Source organism: Pristiophorus japonicus, chromosome 19 (assembly GCF_044704955.1).
Source record: "Pristiophorus japonicus isolate sPriJap1 chromosome 19, sPriJap1.hap1, whole genome shotgun sequence".
Taxonomy (NCBI): Eukaryota; Metazoa; Chordata; class Chondrichthyes; family Pristiophoridae; genus Pristiophorus; species Pristiophorus japonicus.
In genome coordinates this window covers 35,661,268-35,688,427 of record NC_091995.1, presented here as the reverse complement: position 1 = coordinate 35,688,427, position 27,160 = coordinate 35,661,268, and the positions used below count along the sequence as shown (strand labels likewise).

Genomic DNA, 27,160 nt, shown 5'->3' with positions numbered 1-27,160 from the left:
CGAGGAAGTCTTGCTTCCACTCTAAAAATGAGTTCCCAGGTGACTGTACAGTCCAATACAGGAATTACAGTCTCTGTCACAGGTGAGACAGACAGTGGTTGACGGAAAGGGGAGCCTGGTTTGCCGCACGCTCCCTCCGCTGTCTACGCTTGGTTTCTGCGTGCTTTCAGCGACGGGACTCGAGGAGCTCAGCGCCCTCCCGGATGCACTTCCTCCACTTTGGGCAGTCGTGGGCCAGGGATTCCCAGGTGTCGGTGGGGATGTTGCACTTTATCAAGGAGGATTTGAGGCTGTCCTCGAAGCGTTTCCTCTGCCCACCTGGGTCTCGCTTGACCTGTCGAAGCTCCGAGTAGAGTGCTTACTTTGGGAGTCTCGTGTCAGGCATGTGAGCAATGTGGCCCGCCCAACGGAGCTGGTCGAGTGTGGTCAGTGCTTCGATGCTGGGGATGTTGGTCTGAGCGAGAACGCTGACATTGGTGTGTCTGTCCACCCAGTGGATTTGCAAGATCTTGTGGAGGCAGCATTGGTGGTACTTCTCCAGCGCTTTGAGGTGTCTGCTGTATATGGTCCACATCTCTGAGCCATATAAGTGGGAGGGTAACCAATTGTCCCAGCAATGCACAACTAGAGAGGCCAAATGTGATACAATGAAACACTGTAGGCGGGCTGAAATTGGGCTGTGTCAGAAGTGTGAGAAGGGTTCATAGTAGACCATATAAAATTCTGAAGGGGCTTGACAGGGTAGATGCTGGGAGGATGTTTCCCCTGGCTGGGGAGTCTAGAACCAGGGGTCACAGTCTCAGAATAAAGGGTCGGCCATTTAAGATTGAGATGAGGAGAAATTTCTTCACGCAGATGGTGGTAAATCTTTGGAATTCTCTACCCCAAAGGCCTGTGGATGTTGAGTTGTTGAGTATATTCAAGGCTGAGATCGATAGATTTTTGGGTACTAGGGGAATCAAAGGATGTGTCAGCTGTGGCTCAGTGGATAGCACACTCGCCACAACCCACTCCAGGGACTTCAGCACATAAATCCAGGCTGACACCCCAGTGCAGTGCTGAGGGAATGCTGCATTGTCGGAGGTGCTGTCTTTCAGAAGAAATGTTAAACCGAGGTCCCATCTGCTCTCTCAGGTGGATGTAAAAGATCCCATGGCACTATTTTGATGAAGAGCAAGGGAGTTATTCCTGGTGTCCTGGGGCCAATATTTATCCCTCAATCAACATAACAAAAACAGATTACCTGGCCATTATCACATTGTCATTTGTGGGAGCTTGCTGTGCGCAAATTGGCTGCTGGGTTACCCACATTACAATAGTAACTACACACCAAAAGTATTTCATTGGCTGTAAAGTGTTTTGAGACGTCCGGTGGTCATTAAAAGCGCTATATGAATGCAAGTCTTTCTTTCTGTGTGGGGAAAGTGGAGTTGAGGTCGAAGATCAGCCATGATCTTATTGAATGGCAGAGCAGGCTTGAGGGGCCAAATGGCCTACTCCTGTTTCTTATGTTCTTATAGTTTGCACTTGAAATCAGTGGAAAAGAAAATGGCCCAGAAATCGCAGTCAGAGGCTTCCCGCGGGCGGATGCCTCCAACCTGAAAAATTTCTACGTAATTACCTGTGTTTACGCGTATGCCTGTGTAGAGGGCTGGCACCCCAGTGCAGTGCTGAGGGAGCTCTGCGTTGTTGGAGGGCCTGTCTGCTCTTTCAGGTGGACGTAAAAGATCCCATGGCACTATTTCAAAGAAGAGCAGAGGGGTTATCCCCGGTGTCCTGTCCAATATTGAATCCCTCAATCAATATAACAAAAACACAGATTATCTGGGTCATCGCTGTGTGTGGGAACTTGCTGTGCACAAATTGGCTGCTGCGTTTCCCACATTACAACAGTGACTGCGCTCCAAAAGTACTTAATTGACTGTAAAGCACTTTGAGACATCCAAATCTTTCTTTCTTTTACACACACACTAAGCATCTTCATCATCATAGGCAGTCCCTTGAAATCGAGGAAAACTTACTTCCACTCCAGAAGTGAGTTCTCAGATGACTGAACAATCCAATACGGGAATTACAGTCTCTGTCGCAGGTGGGACAGACAGCGGATGAAGGAAAGGGTGGGTGGGATTTGTTTGCCGCACGCTTCTTCCGCTGCCTGCGCTTGTTTTCTGCATGCTCTCGGTGATGAGACTCGAGGTGCTCAGCGCCCTCCCGGATGCTCTTCCTCTACTTAAGGCGGTCTTTGGTCAGGGACTCCCTGGTGTTGGTGTGGATGTTGCATTTTATCAAGGAGGCTTTGAGGGTGTTCTTGAAACATTTCCTATGCCCACCTGGGGCTCGCTTGCCTTGTACGAGTTCCGAGTTGAGCGCTTGCTTTGGGAGTCTTGTGTCAGGCATGTGAACAATGTGGCCCGCCCAACGGAGCTGGTCGAGTGTGGTCAGTGTTTCGATGCTGGGGATGCTGGCCTGATCGAGGACACTAACGTTGGTGCGTCTGTCCTCCCAGGGGATTTGCAGGATCTTGCGGAGACATCGTTGGTGGTATCTCTCCAGCGATTTGAGGTATCTACTGTATATGGTCCATGTCTCTGAGTCATACAGAAGGGCGGTTATCACTACAGCCCTGTAGACCATAAGCTTGGTGCGAGATTTGAGGGCCTGATCTTCAAACACTCTCTTCTTCAGGTGGCCGAAGGCTGCGCTGGCGCACTGGAGGCAGTGTTGAACCTCGTTGTCGATGTCTGCCCTTGCTGATAATAGGCTCCTGAGGTATGGAAAGTGGTCCACGTTGTCCAGGACCCCGCCATGGATCTTGATGACTGGGGGGGTGCAGTGCTGTGAGGCAGGGTCAGGTTGGTGGAGGACCATTGTCTTACTGATGTTTAGTGTAAGGCCTATGCTTTCGTACGCCTCGGTGAAGATGTTGACGATGACTTGGAGCTCAGCCTCTGAATGTGCGCAGACGACACAAATACACATTGCTGTGTGCATTGACCACACTCGACCAGCTCCGGTGGGCGGGCCAAATTGTTCGCATGCCTGACACAAGACTCCCAAAGCAAGCGCTCTACTCGGAACTCCTGCAAGGCAAGCGCGCCCCAGGTGGCCAGTGGAAACATTTCAAGGATACTCTCAAAGCCTCCTTGATAAAGTGCAACATCCCCACCGACACCTGGGAGTCCCTGGCCAAAGACCGTCCTAAGTGGAGGAAGTGCGTCCGGGAGGGCACTGAGCACCTCGAGTCTCGTCGCCGAGAGCATGCAGAAATCAAGCGTGGGCAGCGGAAGGAGCGTGCGGCAAACCAGACTCCCCACCCACCCTTTCCTTCAACCACTGTCTGTCCCACCTGTGACAGAGACTGTAATTCCTGTATTGGACTGTTCAGTCACCTGAGAACTCACTTTTAGAGTGGAAGCAAGTCTTCCTCGATTTCGAGGGACTGCCTCATCATCATTATCAAAGGCAGTCCCTCGAAATGAGGATGACTTGCTTCCATGCCAAAAAGGGATGAGTTCAATGAAGGACCTAATATTCTGGATCCCGAACGACATGTTGAAGGGTGGAAGATGCCTGTGTGTGGATTTTTTTAACGTGTGGTGACCGTTGCACACCAGCCAGCACACAGGCTTGACAGAGCTAGGTCTTGGTCCAGTGGCAAGGGTTAACCAGGACGACTGGAGACCAGCTCTGCTGCACGGACCTAGTGCGCACACATATCGCAGTGTGGGCTGGCCCGTGCTGCCCCAGCGCTGTCACCTCTCCTGGGCCCCGAACTCTCGCCTCTCCTGGGCCCCAATCACATCCCTATACAAACTCTTGCCGCTCTTTCGAAAGCCTACCAAGAGCTTCAGACAAGCTGGTGTTAGCCTCAAATAAGGTAATAATTTGAGACTACTATAGGCTTATAACTTGTGAAGACATGTCAATGCACTGAAAGCGTTACAAAACAAATGGCTATGATGATGATGATGATGCTGTTTGTGGGAGCTTGCTGTGCGCAAATTGACTGCTGCGTTTCCCACATTACAACAGTGACTACACTCCGAAAGTACTTCATTGGCTGTAAAGCGCTTTGAGACGTCCAAATCTGTCTTTCTTTTGCACACACACAATGAGCAGCACAGCGCCCGATCCCGTATGCGGAAGTGCAATCCAGTCCGGGCTTTCGCAAGTGCTAGTTGGTCCAATTTCTGCAACTGATCCTCGGTTGATATTGATTCAAGAAGGAGGAAGGAAGGAAGCGGGCTCAAATGCGTGGAGCTGGGGTGTCAGAAGAAGAAGAGGAAGAGGAGAATGGGGAGAGCAATGCCACAGAGGGAGCCAGGCTGTAGTTGGGCTGTGAGATGTGAGTGAGTGAGTGTGTCTGTGTGTGGACCCAGCGACCAAGCTCTGTGCATTGCTGTCAAACCTGCAAGCGAGGGGCTGGGATCATTGGGCAACATTGTGAAATGGGGGCAGCATTTATTTCATTCCAACACCCCGCCAACCCTCTCACCAACTACAGATGCAGCCTGAAGCTGTGACTTAGACAAGCTCCATTGAGAATCCACCAAGTACTTGCCAGGCAGCAGAAAGGGGGAGGTGCCCTTTTTTTAAAAAAAAAACATCCCCCTCCCCTTGCGAGAGCCGGTTCCAATCGCCTTATTTTCGTTCACTCGCTATTGAGAGCCCACTTGCATCGGGTGAGTCTCTCTCTCTCTCTCTTCTCTCTCTGTCTGTTTGCAAAGGTTCCCCAGTGGGATCTTCCCGTGCCACAGGGCAAGGTCGTTACCTGATATATTCTGCGATCGGATTGGGGCACTGGACACTTTGTGCTTGGCAAGCAACCGCTGACTGCTCTCACTCCCCACCTCCCGCCCTGGCCTTGAGTAAGTATGTGGAATCTGTACAAGATACAAACGTACAAAGCCAGCTGTCAACAGTGTGTGTGTGTGTGTGTTGACAGCTGGCTTTGTACATCTGGCTTGGCTGCTTATAGCTGGGAAACTCGATTAACTGCAGCCACAGTGCACGCCAGATCACCTTGGAGCCGATGCAATGGAGAATTTATCTCCAACCCCTTTAACATTTCCTGATTGCAAAACAAAAATCCTCCTGCTATTTTGCTGGGTTGCTCTGATCTGTGAAAAGGGAACTTGCTTTCTGTATTTTTCTTTCTATTGACAAAGGTCAGTGCTTTCCCATTGCAGTGTGACAGCCAGCAACTGCCTGGTAATCATATGTCTCCGAGTCCTCTCATAGTTTATTGTCTGCCAACCTATTGCAGGTGGGCAGGTTGCAAGAGCTGGGAAAGAAGGGATATTTTAAAAATAGCCGGTGGGATTTTTTTGGGGGGAGGGGGGAGTTATGTTCATTTCTTGATTTTTGTAACTCAATCGGTTAAATCTTAAGAATAGGGAGGTCACTTATTACTTGGAGGGTGCGAGTCTGGGTGGGGTAGAGGAACAAAGGGATCTCGGAGTACAAATACACAAACCACTAAAAGTAGCAACACAGGGTTAGCAAGACCATTTTTATAAAAAGGAAACAAAGCACTAGGGTTCATTTCCAGGTGCATAGAATCGAAAAGAGCAAAGTTATGCTAAACCTGTATGGAACCTTGGTTAGATCACACTTGGAGTACTGCCATATTATAAAAAGGATATAGAGGCACTGGAGAGGGTGCAGAGAAGACTTACAAGGGTGATACCAGGAATGCGAGGGTATACCTATCAGGAAAGGATGAACAGGCTGGGTTAATTTCTCTTGGGGGAAAAAAGAAGGCTGAGGGGTGACCTAATAGAGGTCTTTACAATTATGAAAGGTTTTGATTGAGTGGATACAGAGAGAATGTTTCCACTTGTGGGGAAGAGCATAACTAGAGGCCATCAATATAAGATAGTCACCAAGAAATCTAATAGGGAATTCAGAAGAAACTTCTTTACTCAGAGAGTGGTGAGAATGTGGAACTCACTGCCACAGGGAGTGGTTGAAGTGAATAGTATCGATGTATTTAAGGGGAGACTAGACAAGCAAATGAGGGAGAAGGGAATAGAGGGTTATGCTGATAGATTTAGATGAGGAAAGACAGGAAGAGGCTCGAGTGGGGCATAAACGCCGGCATGGACTGGTTGGGCCGAATGGCCTGTTTCTGTGCTGTATGTCCTGTGTAATTGCAATGAGCTAGTTAACTGCTTTCTCTCTCTCTCTCTCTCTCTCTATCACACATGACTCCATAATCAAGTGAAATTCAGTTGGACGGCTGGACATTGGAAGTGAAGAAGTTTAATTTTGCCCAGAGGCCACTGAAAGCAGACTGTGTACAATGTGGATAATGGGCTCCTGCACTTGCTGAAACCACGGCGCCTGCCCGCTAGCTTCAGATATCTGCGTCGACAAGGAGGTGCCCGTTGCCATGGGGCCTGCACAACCTGGGCAGGGTTGACTGGTCAGCAGGCTTTTCTCCTTTGATCTCCGCCCGCCGTGTGACTGCATTGTGCCGTGGTTCTCTTGGCTGGATCGTATCTCAAAATCGCTTCCCCGCCCGAAAAAGAAAATAGAGGCTTGGGTCTCCTTGTGCGTTGACCCCAATCGCCGGTGGCAAAAGCAAAACTTGGAAAAAAGCGTGGGACGATCTGGAGATGTCCCAGAACTCTTTGTTGCCCAAGCGTTGACGTGAGTCCATTCCATCGAGTGTCTGGTTTCCCCCTGAAGCACTGTGTCGTGGTCTGCTTCGGACGGGAAGGTTGTTGGACTGGACCTGTCCTCCAGTTAACCATCTCCAGGTGGCAGCTCAAGCTTCCAGGGGTGCGTCGGGGACCCTTGCCGACGTCAATGAGGAAGCTTCCCTCCTCGCCGCGGTGAAGGACGTCTTGGGCAGAAATTGTACCTCATCAGGCCCACCCCGTGTAAACCCCTTTCGGTAACCGGACGCATCTTGCTCCCCTCGCATCCCCTCCCACCCCCCCACCCCATCTGCATCTTTGGGGTTGGTCTGAGCTTCGGCGAGCTAAAGGCCCCAACTTCCCTGGACACCATTCCTGTCACAGATGCTTCCAGGAAGGAGAAACTGTGATGCTTCCTCGGACAGTTCGTCATATGCTGGACGGGGTGAGGCTGGAACTTTCAGGAGAAGCGAATGTCATACTAAGTGGATACAAAGCCCGAGACCCGGATCTGGAGCCCCCACTGGTAGGTCGAGGTGTTTGTTATCTATCAATATGTATTTTATTGATCTTGTCACTTAATGCTATCGATGGCCAGTGTTGCCAAATTTTTTGGTGTCTGATTTGATCATCTCCTGAAACCCATATGGTGTGATCGAAACACCAGTGAATAATGTCCTCTCCTTTTCAGCGTTGATGTGCATACAAAACCAGCGTCACCATGCATCGCAAGGCCATTGAGCAGTCCACTGAACTGCAAGTGTTTTTGAAATTTGCCAGCCCTCTTTCATATCTCAGTCAAGTGAAACAGTCCTTTGACAAACCAAAATGTGAGATACTGAGGGGGCTCGACAAGGTAGATGCAGAGAGGGTGTTTCCCCCTCGTGGGGGAACCTAGAACTAGGGGGAATGGTTTCAGAATAAGGGGTCGCCCATTTAAAACGGAGATGAAGAGGAATTTCTTCACCAATAAGGGAATAAGGGGTTATGGGGAGCGGGCAGGGAAGTGGAGCTGAGTCCATGATCGGATCATCCATGATCGTATTAAATAGCGGAACAGGCTCGAGGGGCCGTATGGCCTACTCCTGGTCCTATTTCTTTTGTTACTTTATGTTCTTCTCTCAGAGAGTCGTACATCTGTGGAATTCTCTGCCCCAGAGAGCTGTGGAGGCTGGGTCATTGAATATATTTAAGGCGGAGATAGAAAGATTTTTGAGTGATAATGGAGTAAAGGGTTGTGGGGAGCGGGCAGGGAAGTGGAGCTGAGTCCATGATCAGATCAGACATGATCTTATTGAATGGTGGAGCAGGCCGGAGAGGCCAAATGGCCTACTCCTGCTCCTATTTCTTATGTTCTTGTGTAAAATGGCCTGCATATGGCTGGACTTGGGCACCGGGCATAAAGCGATGAGCGGATGACTTCGGAATTGGGGCCAGTTTTTTATGAAGCTCTGAAACTCCAATGGGAAGCGGATGGGCGTGTCTTCAACCGACACCCCTAGGGACAGCTAGATAACTACTAGAGGGAGAAAAGAATAGACGGACGTACAGATAGGGTTCGACAAAATAGATTGGGAGGAGGCCTGTGTGGACACAAACATCGGCACAGAACAGTTTGGCTGAAAGGCCTGTTTCTGTGCTGCAAATTCGATTTAATTCTGTCGTAGCATCGTCAGCCTGCATTTATATAGACCCTTTCATGTAGCGAAATGTCCGAAGGGTAATCGACAAAGAATGACCTGCTAGAATTGGTGACCAAAAGAGGGTTGAAAGAAACACTTGCGTTTATATAGCACTTTTTAGAATGTCCCAAAGCACTTCACAGCCAATGAAGTACCTTTGAAGTGTAATATCTGAAGCTGTTGCAATGTAGGGAATGCGGCAGCCAATTTGCGCCACAGTCTCCCACAAACGTCAATGAGACAGTGAACACTGATTTTTTTAGTGATGTTTGTTAAGAGATAAATATTGGCCTCAGGACACCGGGGATAACTCCCCCTGCTTTTCTTCAAAATAGTGTCATGGGATCTTTTACATCCGCCTGAGAGAGCAGACTGGGCCTCGGTTTAACGTCTCAACTGAAAGACGGCACCTCCGACAGTGCAGCGCTCCCTCGGTACTGTCCCAAAGTGTCAGCCTAGATTTATGTGCTCGAGTGGGACTTGAACCCACAACCTTCTGACTCAGAGGCGAGAGAGGGTGCTACCCACTGAGTCACAGATGACACGTTAAAGGAGGGTGAGCTGGAGGGGTATAGGGAGGGAATTCCAGAGAGTGGGGCCGAGGCATTTGAAGGCACGGCCCGCCAATGGTGCGGCAAAGGGAGGAGGGGATACACTGGAGGCTGGAGCCCAAGGGATGGAACACTGGGGAGGGTGGGTTTGTAGCATCGGAGAAGGCGAGAGATATCGGGGTGAGTGAGGCTATGGAGGGATTTAAACACGCCTGTGGGAATTAGAAATTTGACACATTGTGAGATCAGGACCCACAAAAGCCAGCAAGGGCCTGGGTAATGAGCAAACAAGACCTGATGTGGGATTGATAACAAGCCGCAGAGTTTTGGATGAGCACAAATTGACGGAGTGTGGAGAACGGGAGGCTGGCCAGGAGAGTAAAGAAAGACTTGCATTTATATAGCGCCTTTCACGACCACCGGACGTCTCAAAGCGCCTTACAGCCAATGCAGTACTTTTTTTGGAGTGTCGTCACTGTTGTAATGTGGGAAACGCGGCAGCCAATTTGCGCACAGCAAGTTCCCACAAACCGCAATGTGATAATGACCAGATAGTCTGATTTCTGTTATGTTGATTGAGGGATAAATATTGGCCCCAGGACACCGGGGATAACTCCCCTGCTCTTCTTCGAAATAATGGCCGTGGGATTTTTTATGTCTGCTTGAGAGAGCAGGCGGGGCCTCGGTTTAACGTCGCAACCGAAAGACGGAGAACTGGAGTAGTTGGGTCTGGAGCTGACAAAGAAATGGTTGAGGGTTTCAGTGACAGGCGGGCTGAGGTAAGGGAGGAGGAGGGTGATGTTATGTCGGCGGTCTTTGCGACGGAGAGGATGTGGGGGCTGAAACTCAGCCTGTGGTTGATATAGATCGCTGAGATTGCAGGCAATCTGGTTTAACCTGAGACTGTGACCAGGGAGGGGGAGGGATACTCAGTGGAGAGGGTACAGACCTTGAAGCGAGGCCCAAAGTCAATTCTGGGCAGAAATTCGGTGCCGTCCGCTTTGAGGTGGTGTTGGCATTGGGGCGCTACCTTTCGTGTCGGGCGATGTCTCCCGCCTCAAAGTGCCATATTCAGTTGTATCGCCCCAAGAGGACAGTGGAGCGCTCAACGAAGTGTTCCACACTCCTCTTCGGGCACTAACGCAGCAATAGCGTGGGAGGCCTACTCAATTGTTTGGTGCTAAGATGCCGGCATCCTAGAGTCTGAAAATGAAAAATAAATTCCTGGTGAAAATGTCAATCAACTTCCCCCACACTTCCTCCACTATTGCAATAAATAAATAGAAGTTTAGAAAGTGACATTTCAGCACTGACCTTGTGCTCCGGACGATATCGCCCCGGGATCAAAGAAACATAGAAAATAGGAGCAGTAGTCGACCATTCGGCCCTTCGAGTCTGCACCGCCATTCAATATGATCATGGCTGATCCTCTATCTCAACACCATATTCCCGCTTTCTCCCATTACCCCTTGAAATCTATCTATCTCCCTCTTAATATTCAGTGACTTGGCCTCCACAGCCTTCTGTGGTAGAGAATTCCACAGGTTCACCACCCTCTGAGTGAAAATATTTCTCCTCATCTCGGCCCCAAATTTCCTATCCCGTGTCCTGAGACTGTGATCCCTTGTTCTGGAATTCCCAGCCAGGGGAAACACCCTCCCCGCATCCAGTCTGTCCAACCCCGTCAGAATTTTATACGTTTCAATGAGATCCCCTCTCATTGTCGACCGCTTTCCCCGGCCGGTCTCAGTGCCCAGGTACCACCGCAAGGGAAAGAGTGAATTTCGCAAACGCGGGACTACGGGGGCGTTGCACCCTGGGTGATGTCACGGAGTGGGCGGGGCTAGCGAGCGCAGCGCAAATTGTCGGCGCCGCCGCTAAACCTTCACCGAGGTTCACGGCAGGAGCCGGCAACGCGACGCGCGGGTGGGAGCTGTTTAGTGTCCCCTTCCCTAAAGGCCATTAGTGGATTTTTATGACAATCCAGTAGTTTTATGGTCACCATGACTGATAGTAGCTTTTTTTTTAAATTACAGATTTAATTAATCTGCCGTGGTGGGATTTGAATGCTTGTCTCCGGATAATTAGTCCAGGCCTCTGGATTACTAGTCCAGTAACATAACCCCAATGCTACTATAATGTATTTGTTTCATGGGTTCTTTGCTGAAGAATGCATAGCAACACATTGCTATCAAGAATGGGTTGGTTTATTAACAAACGTTTAACAATCACACTACACATGACCAGTTCATCCACTAGGCTCACAACTGCACACCTCATCGTGGATGGCCAGGACCCAACTGGCTGGGGTTTTATTGAGTCTTGTGACCATCACGTGACTGGCTCAGCCACTCACAATGCAACAGCTCCACAACTATTTTTGTTGCCATCAGAAAATCAAGTGCCCCCTGAGTAAAGAGGGGGGGGGGGGGGAGGTACACTCCAAAAGAACTTTTCAAGTGTTCCCTGGCTAAAAGGGAAAAGGGGGGGGGCACTAAAACCGGCACAGTAAACAAATTAAACTTTAGACAAAAAACATCAAATTAAAATTTGGGTGCCACTCCAGAAACTTGTGAGCATACTCACAGGTGCATACATCACAGCTACCGTTCCCACGGCAAAAGAGCGAGCGAGTTATTAAGATCTGGAACGCGCTGCCTGAAAGGGCGGTGGAAGCGGATTCAATGGTGAAAAGGGAGTTGGGTAACTACTTGAAGGGGAACAATTTGTAGGCAGAGCCGGCAGAGGCACGATGGGCCGAATGGCCTCCTTCGGTGCTGTATCATACTATGATTCTATCCCGATGTACACTTGTGCACAGTCTCACCTCGAGGAAGTACCAACTAGGTACCATTTATTCAAATTAGTAGATGCAAAACATGGCTGTGCATGTGTGGCTTCCTGTATGTGCTCCTGACATGATGTGCATCCAAAACACGCAAGTGGAAAATTCACCCTTTAATTTCCTCTGGTGGTCCACTGTCCAGTGAGCTCATTCCCTTAATGTCAGCTGTGGCTCAGTGATGTAACACACTCGTCTCTGAGTCAGAAGGGTGTGGGCTCAAATCCCACTACAGGGACTTGAGCACAAAAAAGTCTAGGCTGATGCTCCAGTGTCGGAGGTGCCGTCATTTGGATGAGACGTTGAACCGAGGCCCAGCCTGCCCTTTCAGGTGAATGTAAAAGATCCCATGGCTCTATTTCGAACAAGAGCAGGGGAGTTATCCCCAATGTCCTGGGTCAATATTTATCCATCAATCAACATTACAAAAACGAAAAAGATTATCTTGTCATTATCACATTGCTGTTTGTGGGAGCTTGCTGGGCGCAAATTAGCTGCTGTGTTTCCCACATCGTCATCATAGGCGGTCCCTCGAGCGAGGATGACTTGCTTCCACGAGTTCACAAATGTTTCAATGAAGGACCCGATGTTCCAGTCCTGAACTCCAATTGAGGGGGTGGAAGATGCCTGTGCGTGGATTGTTTTAACGTGTGGTGACCGTTGCACATCAGTCACCACACGGGCTTGACAGAGCTAGGCCTTTACCAGTGGCAAGGCTTAACCAGGACAACTGGAGACCTGCTCTGCTGCACGGACCGAGTGCGCACACATACTGCAGTGTGGGCTGGGCCTGTGCAGCCCCTGGGCCCTCGGCTCTTCTGGGCCCCGTACCCTCATTCGTCGCACCTCCGCCACATTAGCTGCATTAAATACATGTTCACTAACATGATGCCATATGATGCAAAAAATACAGTTGTAAGCTTATCCAGCTTCATTTTGTTTGATTAAGGGTGTGATTCCTGCCATCCCAATGCCAGCTTGCACCTTTCACCATCACATTAAAACGTGGAAGCAAATGAGTTGGCAACTGGGATGGATGAAAGCCCTAACATTCAGCCCCCAAAACCGGAGATTAGGGTGCAAGTAAATCTCTCTGGTTTGAAACAGACGTCTCAATTTTAACAAGACAGGCTGAGAAATACTTCCATCAAAGAAACATGATGGTGGAACGTTCATGGAAATGTATTGTACATCAAAGCAGTACCCACTTGCGAATACACATTAAATGGTACAGACACTGAGAAGTGTAGAGGAACAAAGGGACCTGGGAGTGCATGTCCACAGATCCCTGAAGGCAGCAGGCCAGGTAGATAAGCTGGTCAAGAAGGCATAGGGAATGCTTGCCTTTATTAGCCGAGGCATAGAATACAAGAGCAAGGAGGTTATGCTTGAACTGTATAAAACACTAGTTAGGCCACAGCTACAGTACTGCATGCAGTTCTGGTCACCACATTACAGGAAGGATGTGATTGCACTGAAGAGGATACAGAGGGGATGTTGCCTGGACTGGAGAATTTTAGCGATGAGGAAAGATTGGAGATGCTAGGGTTGTTTTCTTTGGAAGGCTGAGGGGAGACCTGATCGAGGTGTATAAAATTATGAGGGGCCTGGATAGAGTGGATATGACGGACCTAGCTCCCTTAGTAGAGGAGTCAATAACCAGGGGGCATAGATTTAAGGTAATTGGTAGAAGGTTTAGAGGGGATTTGAGGGGAAATTTCTTCACCCAGAGGGTGGTGGGGTCTGGAACTCACTACCTGAAAGGGTGGTAGTGGCAGAAACCCTCACCACATTTTAAAAGTACTTGGATGTGCACCTGAAGTGCTGTAACCTGCAGGGCTACGGACCGAGAGCTGGAAAGTGGGATTCGGCTGGATAGCTCTTTGTCGGCCGGCGCGGACACGATGGGCCGAATGGCCTCCTTCCGTGCTGTAAACGTGTATGAAGTAGGGCGCACAACAGGCTGCAGATTGTCAGAGAGGATCAGATCTCACACACAATAGCCTGTGTGCTGAGCCAGTCCTTACACCAGCGAGCCAGTCAGCTGGGGAACCAGGTACGTGTCTGGCATGCAACGGGTGAGGAGTTAACAAGGGACAGAGCCCATTCTCTCCATCGAGGCCCCCATTCCCTCTGCGGGCCGTGAGCAATTTGTCCAAACACGCAATCTATTGCGCCTGAGGGAGATAAACCGAAACTCTCAGGGAGGCGGATGCTTGTGTGGAACCTTTTGCCGCAAAGTGAAAGCGGACAGACCCCACTCAGCCCGCTGCATCGCGCAGCAAACCTCCCCACTCCCTCAGCATGTTCGGCAGAGTTTGTGTCTCTGTGCTTATTGCCGTATCCTTTAACCCTGTTCTATAACATAAGCCTTGAGCTTGTTTAATGGCAGCATCATAGGCGGTCCCTTGAAACCAGGATGACTTGCTTCCACACCAAAAAAAAGGATGTTTCGAATGAAGGACCCGAACTACATCTGAAGGGTGGAAGATGCGTGGATAATTTTAACGTGTGGTGGCCGATGCACACCAGCCACCACACGGGCCTGACAGAGCTCGGTCTTGGTGCAGTGGCAAGGATTGACCAAAATGACTGGAGACCAGCTCTGCTGCACGGACCTAGTGTGCCTGAAGTGCTGTAACCTGCAGGGCTACGGACCTAGAGCTGGAAAGTGGGATTAGGCTCGGTATATATATCGCAGTGTGGGCTGGCCCATGCTGCCCCTGGGCCCTTGGCCCCGAACTCACGCCGCCCCTGGGCCCCGATCACATCCCTCCACAGTCTCTTACCACCTCTTCGCCCCGATCTCGCCGCTCCTGCTGTAGCCAAGACTCAACGTCCCGTCACAGTTCATTGAGGAGCTGCTTGTGTTCCAGCAAGACACACAGCGCCTCCCACTGTCAGTGGTCGACACACTCACATCTCAGCAAGTGTCGGGAGAGCAAGCGATCTGGCTTTGCGCTGCCCCCTCGGGATGGTTCGAGACCAGCTACCCCCTCGGACATGTAACTATTCTTGCCGACACTCTTGCGATGCGCGGCAGTTAAGTTTACCGGGCGTGTTCCACTTCCCTTTCAGTCCAGACTGGCTCCCGCCCTCACCCTTGCCAAACAAGCTGAACAAGAAATAACTGTTTGCTGTGACACACCTGAGCATGCAGCAGGAACGACACTCCAAAAGTACTTCATTGGCTGTAAAGTGCTTTGAGACATCCGTTGGTCGTGAAAGGCACTATATAAATACAAATCTTTCTTTATTTCCAACAGATTATGTATCCTAGGTTCAAAATTGCAAATCAGGTTTATACTTTGGGATAGTATAAGCACAAAGCAAAATTCAAAATTCTGCTGTTTAAGAAAAAAAAAAGATTTGTATTTCTATAACGCCTTTCACAACCTCATGACATCCCAAAATGTTATCAGCCACTTTTGAAATATCACTACTGTTGTAATGTGGGAAATGTGGCAGCCAATTTGCACACAGCAAGCTCCCACAAACAGCAAAGTGATAATAACTAGATATTCTTTTTTTAGTGATGTAGGTTGAGAGATATATATTGGTGAGGACACCGGGGATAATTCCCCTGCTCTTCTTCAAATAGTGGCCATGGGATCTTTTACGTCCGTCTTGGTTCAGCGTCTCATCCGAAAGACGGCACTTCTGACACTGCAGCATTCCCTCAGCACTGCACTGGGAGTGTCGGCCTGGTGTTTTGTGCTGTAGTCCTTGGAGTGGGACTTGAACCAATCCTCTCGTAACTCAAAGACAAGAGTGAGCCACGGCTAACACTCTACATGAGAGAATCGCCCGTGTTGGTCCCTTAGAAGATGAGAAGGGGGATTTAATAATGGGAAATGTGGAAATGGCTGAGACCTTAAACAATTATTTTGCTTTGGTCTTCACAGTGGAAGACACAAAAACCATGCCAGAAATTGCTGGTCACGAGAAAGTGGGAAGGGAGGACCTTGAGATAATCACTATCACTAGGGGGTTAGTGCTGGATAGGCTAATGGGACTCAAGGTAGACAAGTCCCCTGGTCCTGATGAAATGCATCCCAGGGTATTAAAAGAGATGGCGGAAGTTATAGCAGATGCATTCATTATAATCTACCAAAATTCTCTGGACTCTGGGGAGGTACCAGCGGATTGGAAAGCAGCTAATGTAACGCCTCTGTTTAAAAAAGGGGGCAGACAATAGGCCGGTTAGTTTAACATCTGTAGTGGGGAAAATGCTTGAAGCTATCATTAAGGAAGAAATAGCGGGACATCTAGATAGGAATAGTGCAATCAAGCAGACGCAACATGGATTCATGAACGGGAAATCATGTTTTACTAATTTACTGGAATTCTTTGAGGATATAACGAGCATGGTAGATAGTGGGGTACCGATGGATGTGGTGTATTTAGATTTCCAAAAGGCATTCGATAAGGTACCACACAAAAGGTTACTGCAGAAGATAAAGGTACGCGGAGTCAGAGGAAATGTATTAGCATGGATCGAGAATTGGCTGGTTAACAGAAAGCAGAGAGTCGGGATAAATGGGTCCTTTTCGGGTTGGAAATCAATGGTTAGTGGTGTGCCACAGGGATCGGTGCTGGAACCACAACTGTTTACAATATACATAGATGACCTGGAAGAGGGGACAGAGTGTAGTGTAACAAAATTTGCAGATGACACAAATATTAGTGGGAAAGCGGGCTGTGTAGAGGACACAGAGAGGCTGCAAAGAGATTTAGATAGGTTAAGCGAATGGGCTAAGGTTTGGCAGATGGAATACAATGTCGGAAAGTGTGAGGTCATCCACCTTGGGAAAAAAAACAGTAAAAGGGAATATTATTTGAATGGGGAGAAATTACAACATGCTGCGGTGCAGAGGGACCTGGGGTTCTTGTGCATGAATCCCAAAAAGTTAGTTTGCAGGTGCAGCAGGTAATCAGGAAGGTGAATGGAATGTTGGCCTTCATTGCGAGAGGGATGGCGTACAAAAGCAGGGAGGTCCTGCTGCAACTGTACAGGGTATTGGTGAGGCCGCACCTGGAGTACTGCGTGCAGTTTTGGTCACCTTACTTCAGGAAGGATATACTAGCTTTGGAGGGGGTATAGAGACGATTCACTCGGCTGATTCCAGAGATGAGGGGGTTACCTTATGATGATAGATTGAGTAGACTGGGTCTTTACTCGTTGGAGTTCAGAAGGATGAGAGGTGATCTTATAGAAACATTTAAAATAATGAAAGGGATAGACAAGATAGAGGCAGAGAGGTTGTTTCCACTGGTGGGGGAGACTAGAACTAGGGGGCACAGCCTCAAAATACGGGGGAGCCAATTTAAAACCGAGTTGAGAAGGAATTTCTTCTCCCAGAGGGTTGTGAATCTGTGGAATTCTCTGCCCAAGGAAGCAGTTGAGGCTAGCTCATTGAATGTATTCAAATCACAGATAGATAGATTTTTAACCAATAAGGGAATTAAGGGTTACGGGGAGCGGGCGGGTAAGTGGAGCTGAGTCCACGGCCAGATCAGCCATGATCTTGTTGAATGGCGGAGCAGGCTCGAGGGGCTAGATGGCCTACTCCTGTTCCTAATGTTCTTATGTTCTTATATGTTCCAAATTGTGCTAGCTGTCCCAGCGACACACTGCTGTGAAGGACACGGGTTTGCACGTCTGGCGAAGTGGGAATTGGGTTCGGCTGCAAGGCCTGTTGGAACAGGAGGCTCCATACACTTGCTGTGTAGCATTGCATATGCAGCACAGCGATTTTGGCAAAGTACCACAGGCAAGCTGAGGGCCCATGGAGTTAAATCCCAACACGAAGCAGTACCATCAGACGAGGGGACAAATAGCAACAACAACACAACAACCTGTATTTATATAGCGCCTTTAACGTAGTGAAACGTCCCGAGGTGTTTCACAGCAGTATTAGGAGATAACAAAATTTGACACCAAGCCGCAAAAGTAAATAGGGCAGGTGACCAAAAACTTGGTAAGGGGACACTTGAAGGAAGAAAGAGAGATGGAGAGGCTAAGAGGTTTAGGGAGGGAGTTCCAGAGCTTGGGGCCCAGGCAACAGTCGGCACGGCCACCAATGGTTGAGCGATTATAATCAGGGAGGCTCAAGAGTGCAGAATTAAAGGAGCGCAGATATTTCTGGGGAGGTGTGTGGGGCTGGAGGAAATTTCAGAGATAGTGAGGGGCGAGGCCATGGAGGGATTTGAAAACCAGGATGAGAATTATGAAATCGATACGATTCTTAAACGGGAGCCAATGTAGGTCAGCGAGCACAGGGGTAATGGGTGAGTGGGACTTGGTGTGAGTTAGGACACGGGCAACCGAGTTTTGGATCACCTCTAGTTTACATAGGGTAGCATGTGGGAGGCCAGCCAGGAGTGCGTTGGAATAGTCAAGTCTGGAGGTAACAAAGGCATGGATGAGGGCTCCAGCAGCGGATGGCATGTTTCTTGCATTGTACCGTAACTCTGATCTGTCGATAGTTTCTGACAAGAAGTAAGTGGTTCAACTGGAATCCACCCTTCCAAATCTTAGCAATCTCTTCAAATAGCATCTAATAGCATTTATTTTTGGGATGAGCTTGTTAGTGCTGGTCAAACCATGTGAGGGACATCGCTGCAGTGGAATGGAATGCTTTTCTGCAGTTATATACTGCTGATATCGAACACTCCCATGGCAGGTACAGCACAGATTAGATACAGAGTAAAGCTCCCTCTACACTGCCCCATCTAACACTCGCAGGGCAGGCACAGCACGGGTTAGATACAGAGTAAAGCTCCCTCTACACTGACCCATCAAGCACTCCAAGGCAGGTACAGCACGGGATAGTTACAGAGTAAAGCTCCCTCTGCACTGTCCCATCAAACACTTCCAGGGCAGGTATAGTTCAGGTTAGATACAGAGTAAAGCTCCCTCTACACTGTCCAATCAAACACTCCCAGGGCAGGTACAGCACGGGTTAGATACAGAGTAAAGCTCCCTCTACACTTTCCCATCAAACACTCTCAGGGCAGGTATAGTATGTGTTAGATACAGAGTAAAGCTCCCTCTACACTGTCCCATCACACAGTACATAACAGCACATAGATTTTCAAGCATCGGATTAGGCAATTCGGCCCAACAGTTCCATGCCGGTGTTAATGCTCCACACGATCCTCCTCCCACCCCTCTTCATCGCACCCTATCGACATATCCTTTTGTTCCTTCCTCGCTCTTCTCCTTATTTGACTACCACTTGAATGCATCGATGCTATATGCTGCAACTACTCTACATGGTAGCGAGTTCCACATTCTCACCACGTTGCTGCATTATTAAGCACAGGCCTGAGGCCTACTTGTAACATTTGTCACATGCTCGGTGCAGCTCGGTGCTTGGCTGCAGGGGAACTCACACACCATGTTTGCAAGGTGCAATCAGGATGAGGAGCAGTCGTTTTAACGTGACTGGTATATCTGAACCAAGCTCCAGATCTCAAGCGCCCAGCTGGAACTAGTGCTTCAGGGCAGGTCTGCCCGATGGGGATCGTGGTGCTCTTTCAGATGAGACGTTAAACCGAGGCCCCGTCTGCCCTCTCAGGTGGATGTGAAAGATCCAATGGCCAATATTTCGAAGAAGAGCAGAGGAGTGCTCCCCAGTGTCCTGATCAATATCCCTCAAGCAACATAACAAAAAAACAGATTATCCTGGTCATTATCACATTGCTGTTAGTGGGAGCTTGCTCTGCGCAAATTGGCTGCCATGTTTCCTACATTACAACAATTGACTATACTCCAAAAGTACTTCATTGGCTGTAGAGTGCTTTGAGACATCTGATGGTCGTGAATGACACTATATAAATCCAAGTCTTTCTTTCTTGGGTGGCCCTCCTTATTACAGGGTTGTCTTTCCTTCATAGAATCATAGAATGGTTACAGCAGGAGGCCATTCGGCCCGTCGAGCCCGTGCCCGTTCTCTGCAGGAGCACCTCAGCTTGTCCCATTCCCCCTGCCCTTGCCACGTAGCCCTGCAGTTTTTTTTCCCTCAACTACTTATCCAACTCCCTTTGATTGAGTCCACCACGCTTTCAGGCAGCGCATTCCAAATCCACACCCACTCGCTGTGTAAGAAAGCTTTTGCTCGTGTTGCCTTTGGTTCTTTTACCAATCACCTTCTTAAAAATTCGTTCACGGGATGTGGGCGTCGCTGGCACAGGCCAGCGTTTATTGCCCATCCCTAATTGCCCTTTGAGTGGCTCACTGGGCCATTTCAGAGGGCAGTTAAGAGTCAACCACAGTGCTGTGAAATCTAGAAACATAGAAAATAGGTGCAGGAGCAGGACATTCGGCCCTTCGAGCCTGCACCACCATTCAATAAGATCATGGTTGATCATTCCCTCAGTACCCCTTTCCTGATTTCTCTCCATACCCCTTGATTCCCTTAGCCGTAAGGGCCATATCTAACTCCCTCTTGAATATATCCAATGAACTGGCATCAACAACTCTCTGCGGTAGGGAATTCCACAGGTTAACAACTCTCTGAGTGAAGAAGTTTCGCCTCACCTCAGTCCTAAATGGCCTACCCCTTATCCTTAGACTGTGTCCCCTGGTTTTAAACTGAATTTTAATTCCCCAGCTGCTATGGTGGGATTTTAACTCTTGTCTCCAGATTATTATTTCAGGCTTGCTGGCTTACTTGTCCAACAACATTACCACTCTGCCACCGTTCACGTTAAATCTGCGTCCTCTGGTTCATGACCCTTCCGCCAATCGGAACAGTTTCTCTCTACTCTTTCCTGTCTTCCTATAAGTTCTCAATGAGCAAATCCAGCGTGGTGTGGCGAGGGAGTGGGGGGTGATGGTATAAGTCCCCAGCGATTGAAGCCCCCCCCCTAAAAAACTGGAAGCCCATGTTAGCCGACATTGTTAATGGTTCCCTCTCCTCAGATACTGTTCCTCCTTCAAATCTGTTGTCACCACCCCTCTCCTCAAAAAACCAACCATTGACCCCACTGTGCTTGCTAGCTATCGCCCCATCTCCAACCTCCCTTTTCTGTCCAAAGTCCTTGAACGTGTTGTCGCCTCCCAAATTGTGCCCATCTTTCCCGGAACTCCATGTTTGAATCCCTTCAGTCCGGTTTTTGCCCCTGCTACAGTACTGAAACTGCTCTCATCAAAGTCACAAATGACATCCTTTGTGACTGAGACAAAGGTAAGCTATCCCTCCTCGCCCTTCTTGACCTGTCTGCAGCCTTTGACACGGTTGACCACTCCACCCTCTTCCAATACCTCTCCACCATCGTCCAGCTGGGTGGGACTGCACTCGCCTGGTTCCATTCTTATCTATCTAATCGTAGCCAGAAAACCTCCTGCAGTGGCTTCTCTTCCCACTCCCGCATCATTACCTCTGGTGTCCCCCCGAAGGATCTATCCTTGGCCCCCTCCTATTTCTCATCAATATGCTGCCCCCTGGAATGGGGCTTGAACCCACGACCTTCTGACTCAGAGACGAGAGCACTACCCATCATCATCATCATATCATCATCGGCAGTCCCTTGGAATCGAGGGAGACTTGCTTCCACTCTAAAAGTGAGTTCTCAGGTAACTGAACAATCCAATACGGGAATTACAGTCTCTGTCACAGGTGGGACAGACAGTGGTTGAAGGAAAGGGTGGGTGGGACTGGTTTGCCGCACGCTCCTTCCGCTGCCTGCACTTGTTTTCTGCGTGCTCTCGTCGACGAGACTCGAGGTGCTCAGCGCCCTCCCGGATGCTCTTCCTCCACTTAGGGCGGTCTTGGGCCAGGGACTCCCAGGTGTCGGTGGGGATGTTGCATTTTATCAAGGCGGTTTTGAGAATGTCCTTGAAGCGTTTCCTCTGCCCAGCTTTGGCTCGTTTGCTGTGAAGGAGGTACAAGTGTCACATAAAACAGAATCGTTGCATCTTACGGAACAGAAGGAGGCCATTCGGCCCATCGTGCCTGCACCGGCTCTTTGAAAGAGCTGTCCAATTAGTCTCACTCCACCCTGCTCTTTGTAGTCCTGCTTTATTTTCCTCCTCAACTATTGATCCAATTCCCCTTTGAAACGCCATTGAACCTGCTTCTGCCGCCCTTTCAGGCAGCGCGTCCCAGAACACAACAAAAGCGAAATACCGCTGTAAATGTGAATTAAATGCTGGAAATACCCAGCTAGTCCAGGTCACCATCTGCAGAGACAGAAACACAAGTTAACATTTCAGATCACAACCACTTATTGCGCGCAAAAAGACATTCCCCTCGTCTTGCTCCGCTGGTTCTTTTATCAATTAGTTTAAATCGGTGTCCTCTGATTACTGACCCACCTGCCAGTGGAAACAGTTTCTCCCTATTTACTCTCAATCAAAACCCTTCATGACTTTGAACGCCTCTACTAAATCTCCCCCTGACCCTTCGTGCTCTGAGGAGAGCAATCCCAGCTTCTGTCAGTCCTGCCATCCCGGGAATCAGTCTGGTGAACCTTCGCTGCACTCCCTCAATAGCAAGAACGTCCTTCCTCAGATTAGGAGACCAAAACTGATCACAATATTCCAGGTGTGGCCTCACCAAGGCCCTGTACAACTGCAGTAAGACCTCCCTGCTCCTATACTCAAATCCTCTCGCTGTGAGACAAAAAAAATTTGACACCGAGTCACATAAGGAGATATCAGGGCAGGTGAGTTCAAAGAGGGAGGTTTTAGGGAGCTTTTTAAAGGAGGAAAGAGAGGCGGAGAGGTTTAGGCACGGAGTTCCAGAGCTTGGGGCCTAGGCAACAGAAGGCACGGCCACCGATGGTTGAGCGATTATAATCAGGGATGCTCAGGAGGGCAGAATTAGAGCAGCGCAGATATCTTGGTTGTGGGGCTGGAAGAGGTGCGAGGCCATGGAGGGATTTGTAAACGGATGAGAATTTTGAAATCGAGGCGTTGCTTAACCGGGAGCCAATGTAGGTCAGCGAGCACAAGGGGTGATGGGTGAGCGGGACTTGGTGCGAGTTAGGACACGGGGAGTTTTGGATGACTTCAAGTTTACGGAGGGTAGAATGTGGGAGGCCAGCCAGGGAAACACACCAATAACACTTGACGGTTAATTTGCTTCAGTCGGCCGATACAAGAAAGGCTTGGATGTGAACTTAGGCCCGGGGGCTGGAGCAGCAGCCCCCAGCCCTGCAGTCACAGCAACCCACCATTTGAATGATCCAGCTCCCGACCTTTACCCATGCTCTCTGCTCGTATTTACTTTGGTTCGAAGTGTCCAAGTGGCTCACATCCCCACCAGGATTTTTTTTTCCCGGTGACCTTGACCTCTGGGTTGGAAAACAATGGTAAACAGGATGTTCTTTGAACAGACACAAAGAAGCCATTATTGTCCCGGGTGTCATAACACTGTGAAATAATACGTTTGTGTGCCTGAACTCTGGGAGACATCAGGGACAGATTTCCTCTCGAAACTCTCAGCAAGGACGAAGCAGCTGTAGCGGTGGATTTAGTTGATTTTTTCAAACACCTTTTGTTTTATATCTGATTTATTATCACGAATTGCTTCATTCCAGCTTTTGTAACTCTTCACTGGCGTCCAACTTGGCCAGAGTTTCAATTGCTTTTTCCCTCCTCACTAAGTTTCAGTGACAGTGGCTCAGTGGGTTAGCACTCTAAGTCTCTTGAGTCAGTAGGTCGTGGGTTCAAATCCCACTCCAGGGACTTGAGCGCATAAATCTAGGCTGACACTCCCAGTGCAGGAACTCAAATCTGGCGCCAAGCTTATGGTCTATAGGGCTGTAGTGGTACCTGCCCTCCTGTATGGCTCAGAGACGTGGACCATGTACAGTAGACACTTCCAAGTCGCTGGAGAAATACCACCAACGATGCCACCGCGAGATCCTGCAAATCCCCTGGGAGGACAGACACACCAATGTCAGCGTCCTCGATCAGGCCAACATCCCCAGTGTCGAAGCACTGACCACACTCGACCAGCTCCGTTGGCTGGGCTACGTTGTCCGCATGCCGAACACAAGACGCCCAAAGCAAGCGCTCTACTCGGAACTCCTACGTGGGCAGAGGAAACGTTTCAAGGGCACCTTCAAAGCCTCCTTGATCAAATGCAGCATCCCCACCGACACCTGGGAGTCCCTGGCCAAAGACCGCCCTAAGTGGAGGACGAGCATCCGGGAGGGCGCTGAGCACCTCGAGTCTCGTCGCCGAGAGCATGCAGAAAGCAAGCGCAGGCAGCGGAAGGAGCGTGCGGCAAATCAGACTCCCCACCCACCCTTTCCTTCAACCACTGTCTGTCCCACCTGTGACAGAGACTGTAATTCCCGTATTGGACTGTTCAGCCACCTGAGAACTCACTTTTAGAGTGGAAGCAAGTCTTCCTCTATTCCGAGGGACTGGCTATGATGATGATGATGCAGTGCTGAGGGAGTGCTGCACTGTCGGAGGTGCCGTCTTTCGGATGAGACGTTAAACCGAGGTCCCATCTTCCCTCTCAGGTAAATGTAAAAGATCCCACGGCACTATTTTGCAGAGGGGCAGGGGAGCTGGACCATTATTTATCTCGCAATCAACATCACTAAAACAGAGCTTGCTGTGCGCAAATTGGCTGCTGCGTTCCCCACATTACAACAGCGACGACAACTCAAAATGACTTCATTGGTTGTAAAGCGCTTTGGAATTTCCTGAGGTCATGAAAGGCGCTATATAAATGTAAAAGAAAGAAGGACTTGCATTGATATGCAAGGCTTAAATGTGAGGCTTAATTTCTTGCTATCTCTCCTCCCCTCCCTTCGCAAGGGCTGGTGTGGGTCTCTGCAGGCATTGGTCACTTCCTTCACCTTCGCGCAAGTGGCCCTTACTTTGCTCGCGAGGCTCGCCCATGCATGTGGGCTGCCATTCGACCACGAGTTCCGTCTTTACCCAGCACCCGTACCCCCTCTGAGCTTCTGTGGTGTATGCACCTGTGAGGATGCTCACAGGTTTGCAGAGCTGTTGATTTTTAGTGTCCCCCTCCCCTTTTATAGGGGGTACTTGTAAATTATATGATTTTAATGCCCCCCAAAAAAATCACAAAAAAACCCACAAAAAAACCCCACAAAAAAACAAAAAAAAAAGAGGGCAGTTAAAATTGTCTGGAGTGTCCCCCAGATCGGAGGGCACTCGATCTAATGTTTATTTTGTCTCCCCCAAAAAGAGCTGTAGAGCTGTTGGGTAAGTGTCTGGAGTGTCCCCCAGATCGGAGGTACTCGATCTAATGTTTATTTTGTACCCCCAAAAGAGTTGCAGAGCTGTTGAGTTGGGAGTGGCTTAGCAAGTCATGTGATGTTCACAAGACTCAATAAAACCCCAGCCAGTTGGGTTCAAGGGATCCACGATGGGACAGATGGTTGTGAGCCTGGTGGATGAACTGGTAATGTGTAGTGTGATCGTTAAACCTTTTGCGAATAAACCAACCGGTTCTCAATAACAATGTGTTGCTATGAATTCTTAAGCGAAGAACTCGTTGGCTAACTAACAGAAAACAGAGAGTCGGGATAAATGGTTCATTGTCGGGTTGGCAATCGGTAACTAGTGGGGTGCTGCAGGGATCAGTGCTGGGACCCCAACTATTTACAATCTATATTAACGACTTGGAAGAAGGGACTGAGTGTAATGTAGCCAAGTTTGCTGACGATACAAAGATGGGAGGAAAAGCAATGTGTGAGGAGGACACAAAAAATCTGCAAAAGGACATAGACAGGCTAAGTGAGTGGGCAAAAATTTGGCAGATGGAGTATAATGTTGGAAAGTGTGAGGTCGTGCACTTTGGCAGAAAAAAACCGAAGAGCAAGTTATTATTTAAATAGAGAAAAATTGCAAAGTGCCGCAGTACAGCAGGACCTGGGGGTCCTGGTGCATGAAACACAAAAGGATAGTATGCAGGTACAGCAAGTGATCAGGAAAGCCAATGGTATTTTGGCCTTTATTGCAAAAGGGATGGAGTACAAAAGCAGGGAAGTCTTGCTACAGCTGTACAGGGTATTGGTGAGGCCACATCTGGAATACTACGTGCAGTTTAGGTTTCCATATTTAAGAAAGGATATACTTGCTTTGGAGGCAGTTCAGAGAAGGTTCACTAGGTTGATTCCGGGAATGAAGGGGTTGACTTATGAGGAAAGGTTGAGCAGATTGGGCCTCGACTCAATGGAATTCAGAAGAATGAGAAGTGATCTTATCGAAACGTATAAGATTATGAGGGGGCTTGACAAGGTGGATGTAGAGAGGATGTTTTCATTGATGGGGGAGACTAGAACTAGAGGGAATGGTCTTAGAATGAGGGGCCGCCCATTTAAAACTGAGATGAGGAGGAATTTCTTCTCTCTGAGGGTTGTAAATCTGTGGAATTCGCTGCATCAGAGAGCTGTGGAAGCTGGGACATTGAATAAATTTAAGACAGAGATAGACAGTTTCTTAACCGATAAGGGGATAAGGGGTTATGGGGAGCAGGCGGGGAAGTGGAGCTGAGTCCATGATCGGATCAGCCATGACCTTATTGAATGGCGGAGCAGGCTTGAGGGACCGTATGGCCTACTCCTGCTTCTATTTCTTATGTTCTTATGTCAATACATTACAGCTTCCGACGCGGATTGTCGGACAGCGATAACTAGTTTGGTGATGTGGCGGACTTTCCTCCGCTAAAACCCAGGAACGCTGAGGCTAATTGTCGTGATGCAGCTCACACCTGCACAAGTGAGAGTGGCCAATTCGACAGTGATTGGCGAGTGACTCTGCGCACTTCCAACAGCAACTTTCTTTTGTATAGCGCCGTTACAACAACAACTGCCTTTGAGCGCACTCCTTTTATGCAGCAAACTGTCCCAAGTTGCTTCGAAGGAGCGGTACCAGATAAAATCTGACACTGAGTGACATCAGGAGATATTAGGACCCGTGACCAGAAGCTTGGTCAAAGAGGTAGGTTTTATGGAGCGTCTTAAAGGAGGAAAGAGAGGAGAACTGATCGTTAGGAGGACATAGATAGGCTGGTGGAATGGGCAGACACATACAGGTCACATGAGATTCAAAGCAGAAAAGTGTGACGTGAGACATGTTGGAAGGAAGGAGAGACAGTACAAGCCAATTGGTATAATTTTAAAGGGGATGCAAAAACAGACCGATTCGGGAGTGTTTGTCCACAAATCTTTGAAGGTGGCAGGACAGGCATCAGAAGCGAATTGAATAAATATTTGAAGGAGGAAAAATTGCAGGGATATGGAGCAAGTGTGAGGGAATGGGACTAATTGATTTGCTCTTTGAAAGAGCCGGTGCAGACTCGATGGGATGAATGGCCTCCTTCTGTGCTATATTCTATGAGCGAGAGCTCGAGACACAGAGAGGTTTAGGGAGGTATTTCCAGAGCTTAGGGCCTTGGCAGCTGAAGGCATGATCGCCAATGGCAGGGCGATTAAATCGGG

At 49.0% G+C, this 27,160-nt stretch overlaps 1 protein-coding gene across 2 annotated transcripts in view; it reads left to right on the top strand.

The window, feature by feature from the left end:
* Positions 1-6,901: 6,901 nt before the first annotated feature.
* The window catches only part of LOC139229830 (ral guanine nucleotide dissociation stimulator-like), a 200,760-nt gene continuing 180,501 nt past the window's right edge, over positions 6,902-27,160 (top strand). Inside the window, exon 1 of one of the 2 annotated variants that reach the window (XM_070861429.1) lies at positions 6,902-7,170. In XM_070861429.1, the coding sequence (XP_070717530.1) occupies positions 7,054-7,170 (117 nt within the window). In that variant the 5' untranslated portion in view covers positions 6,902-7,053. The remainder of the gene's footprint in view (positions 7,171-27,160) is intronic. The other variant, XM_070861427.1, reaches the window with a different exon arrangement.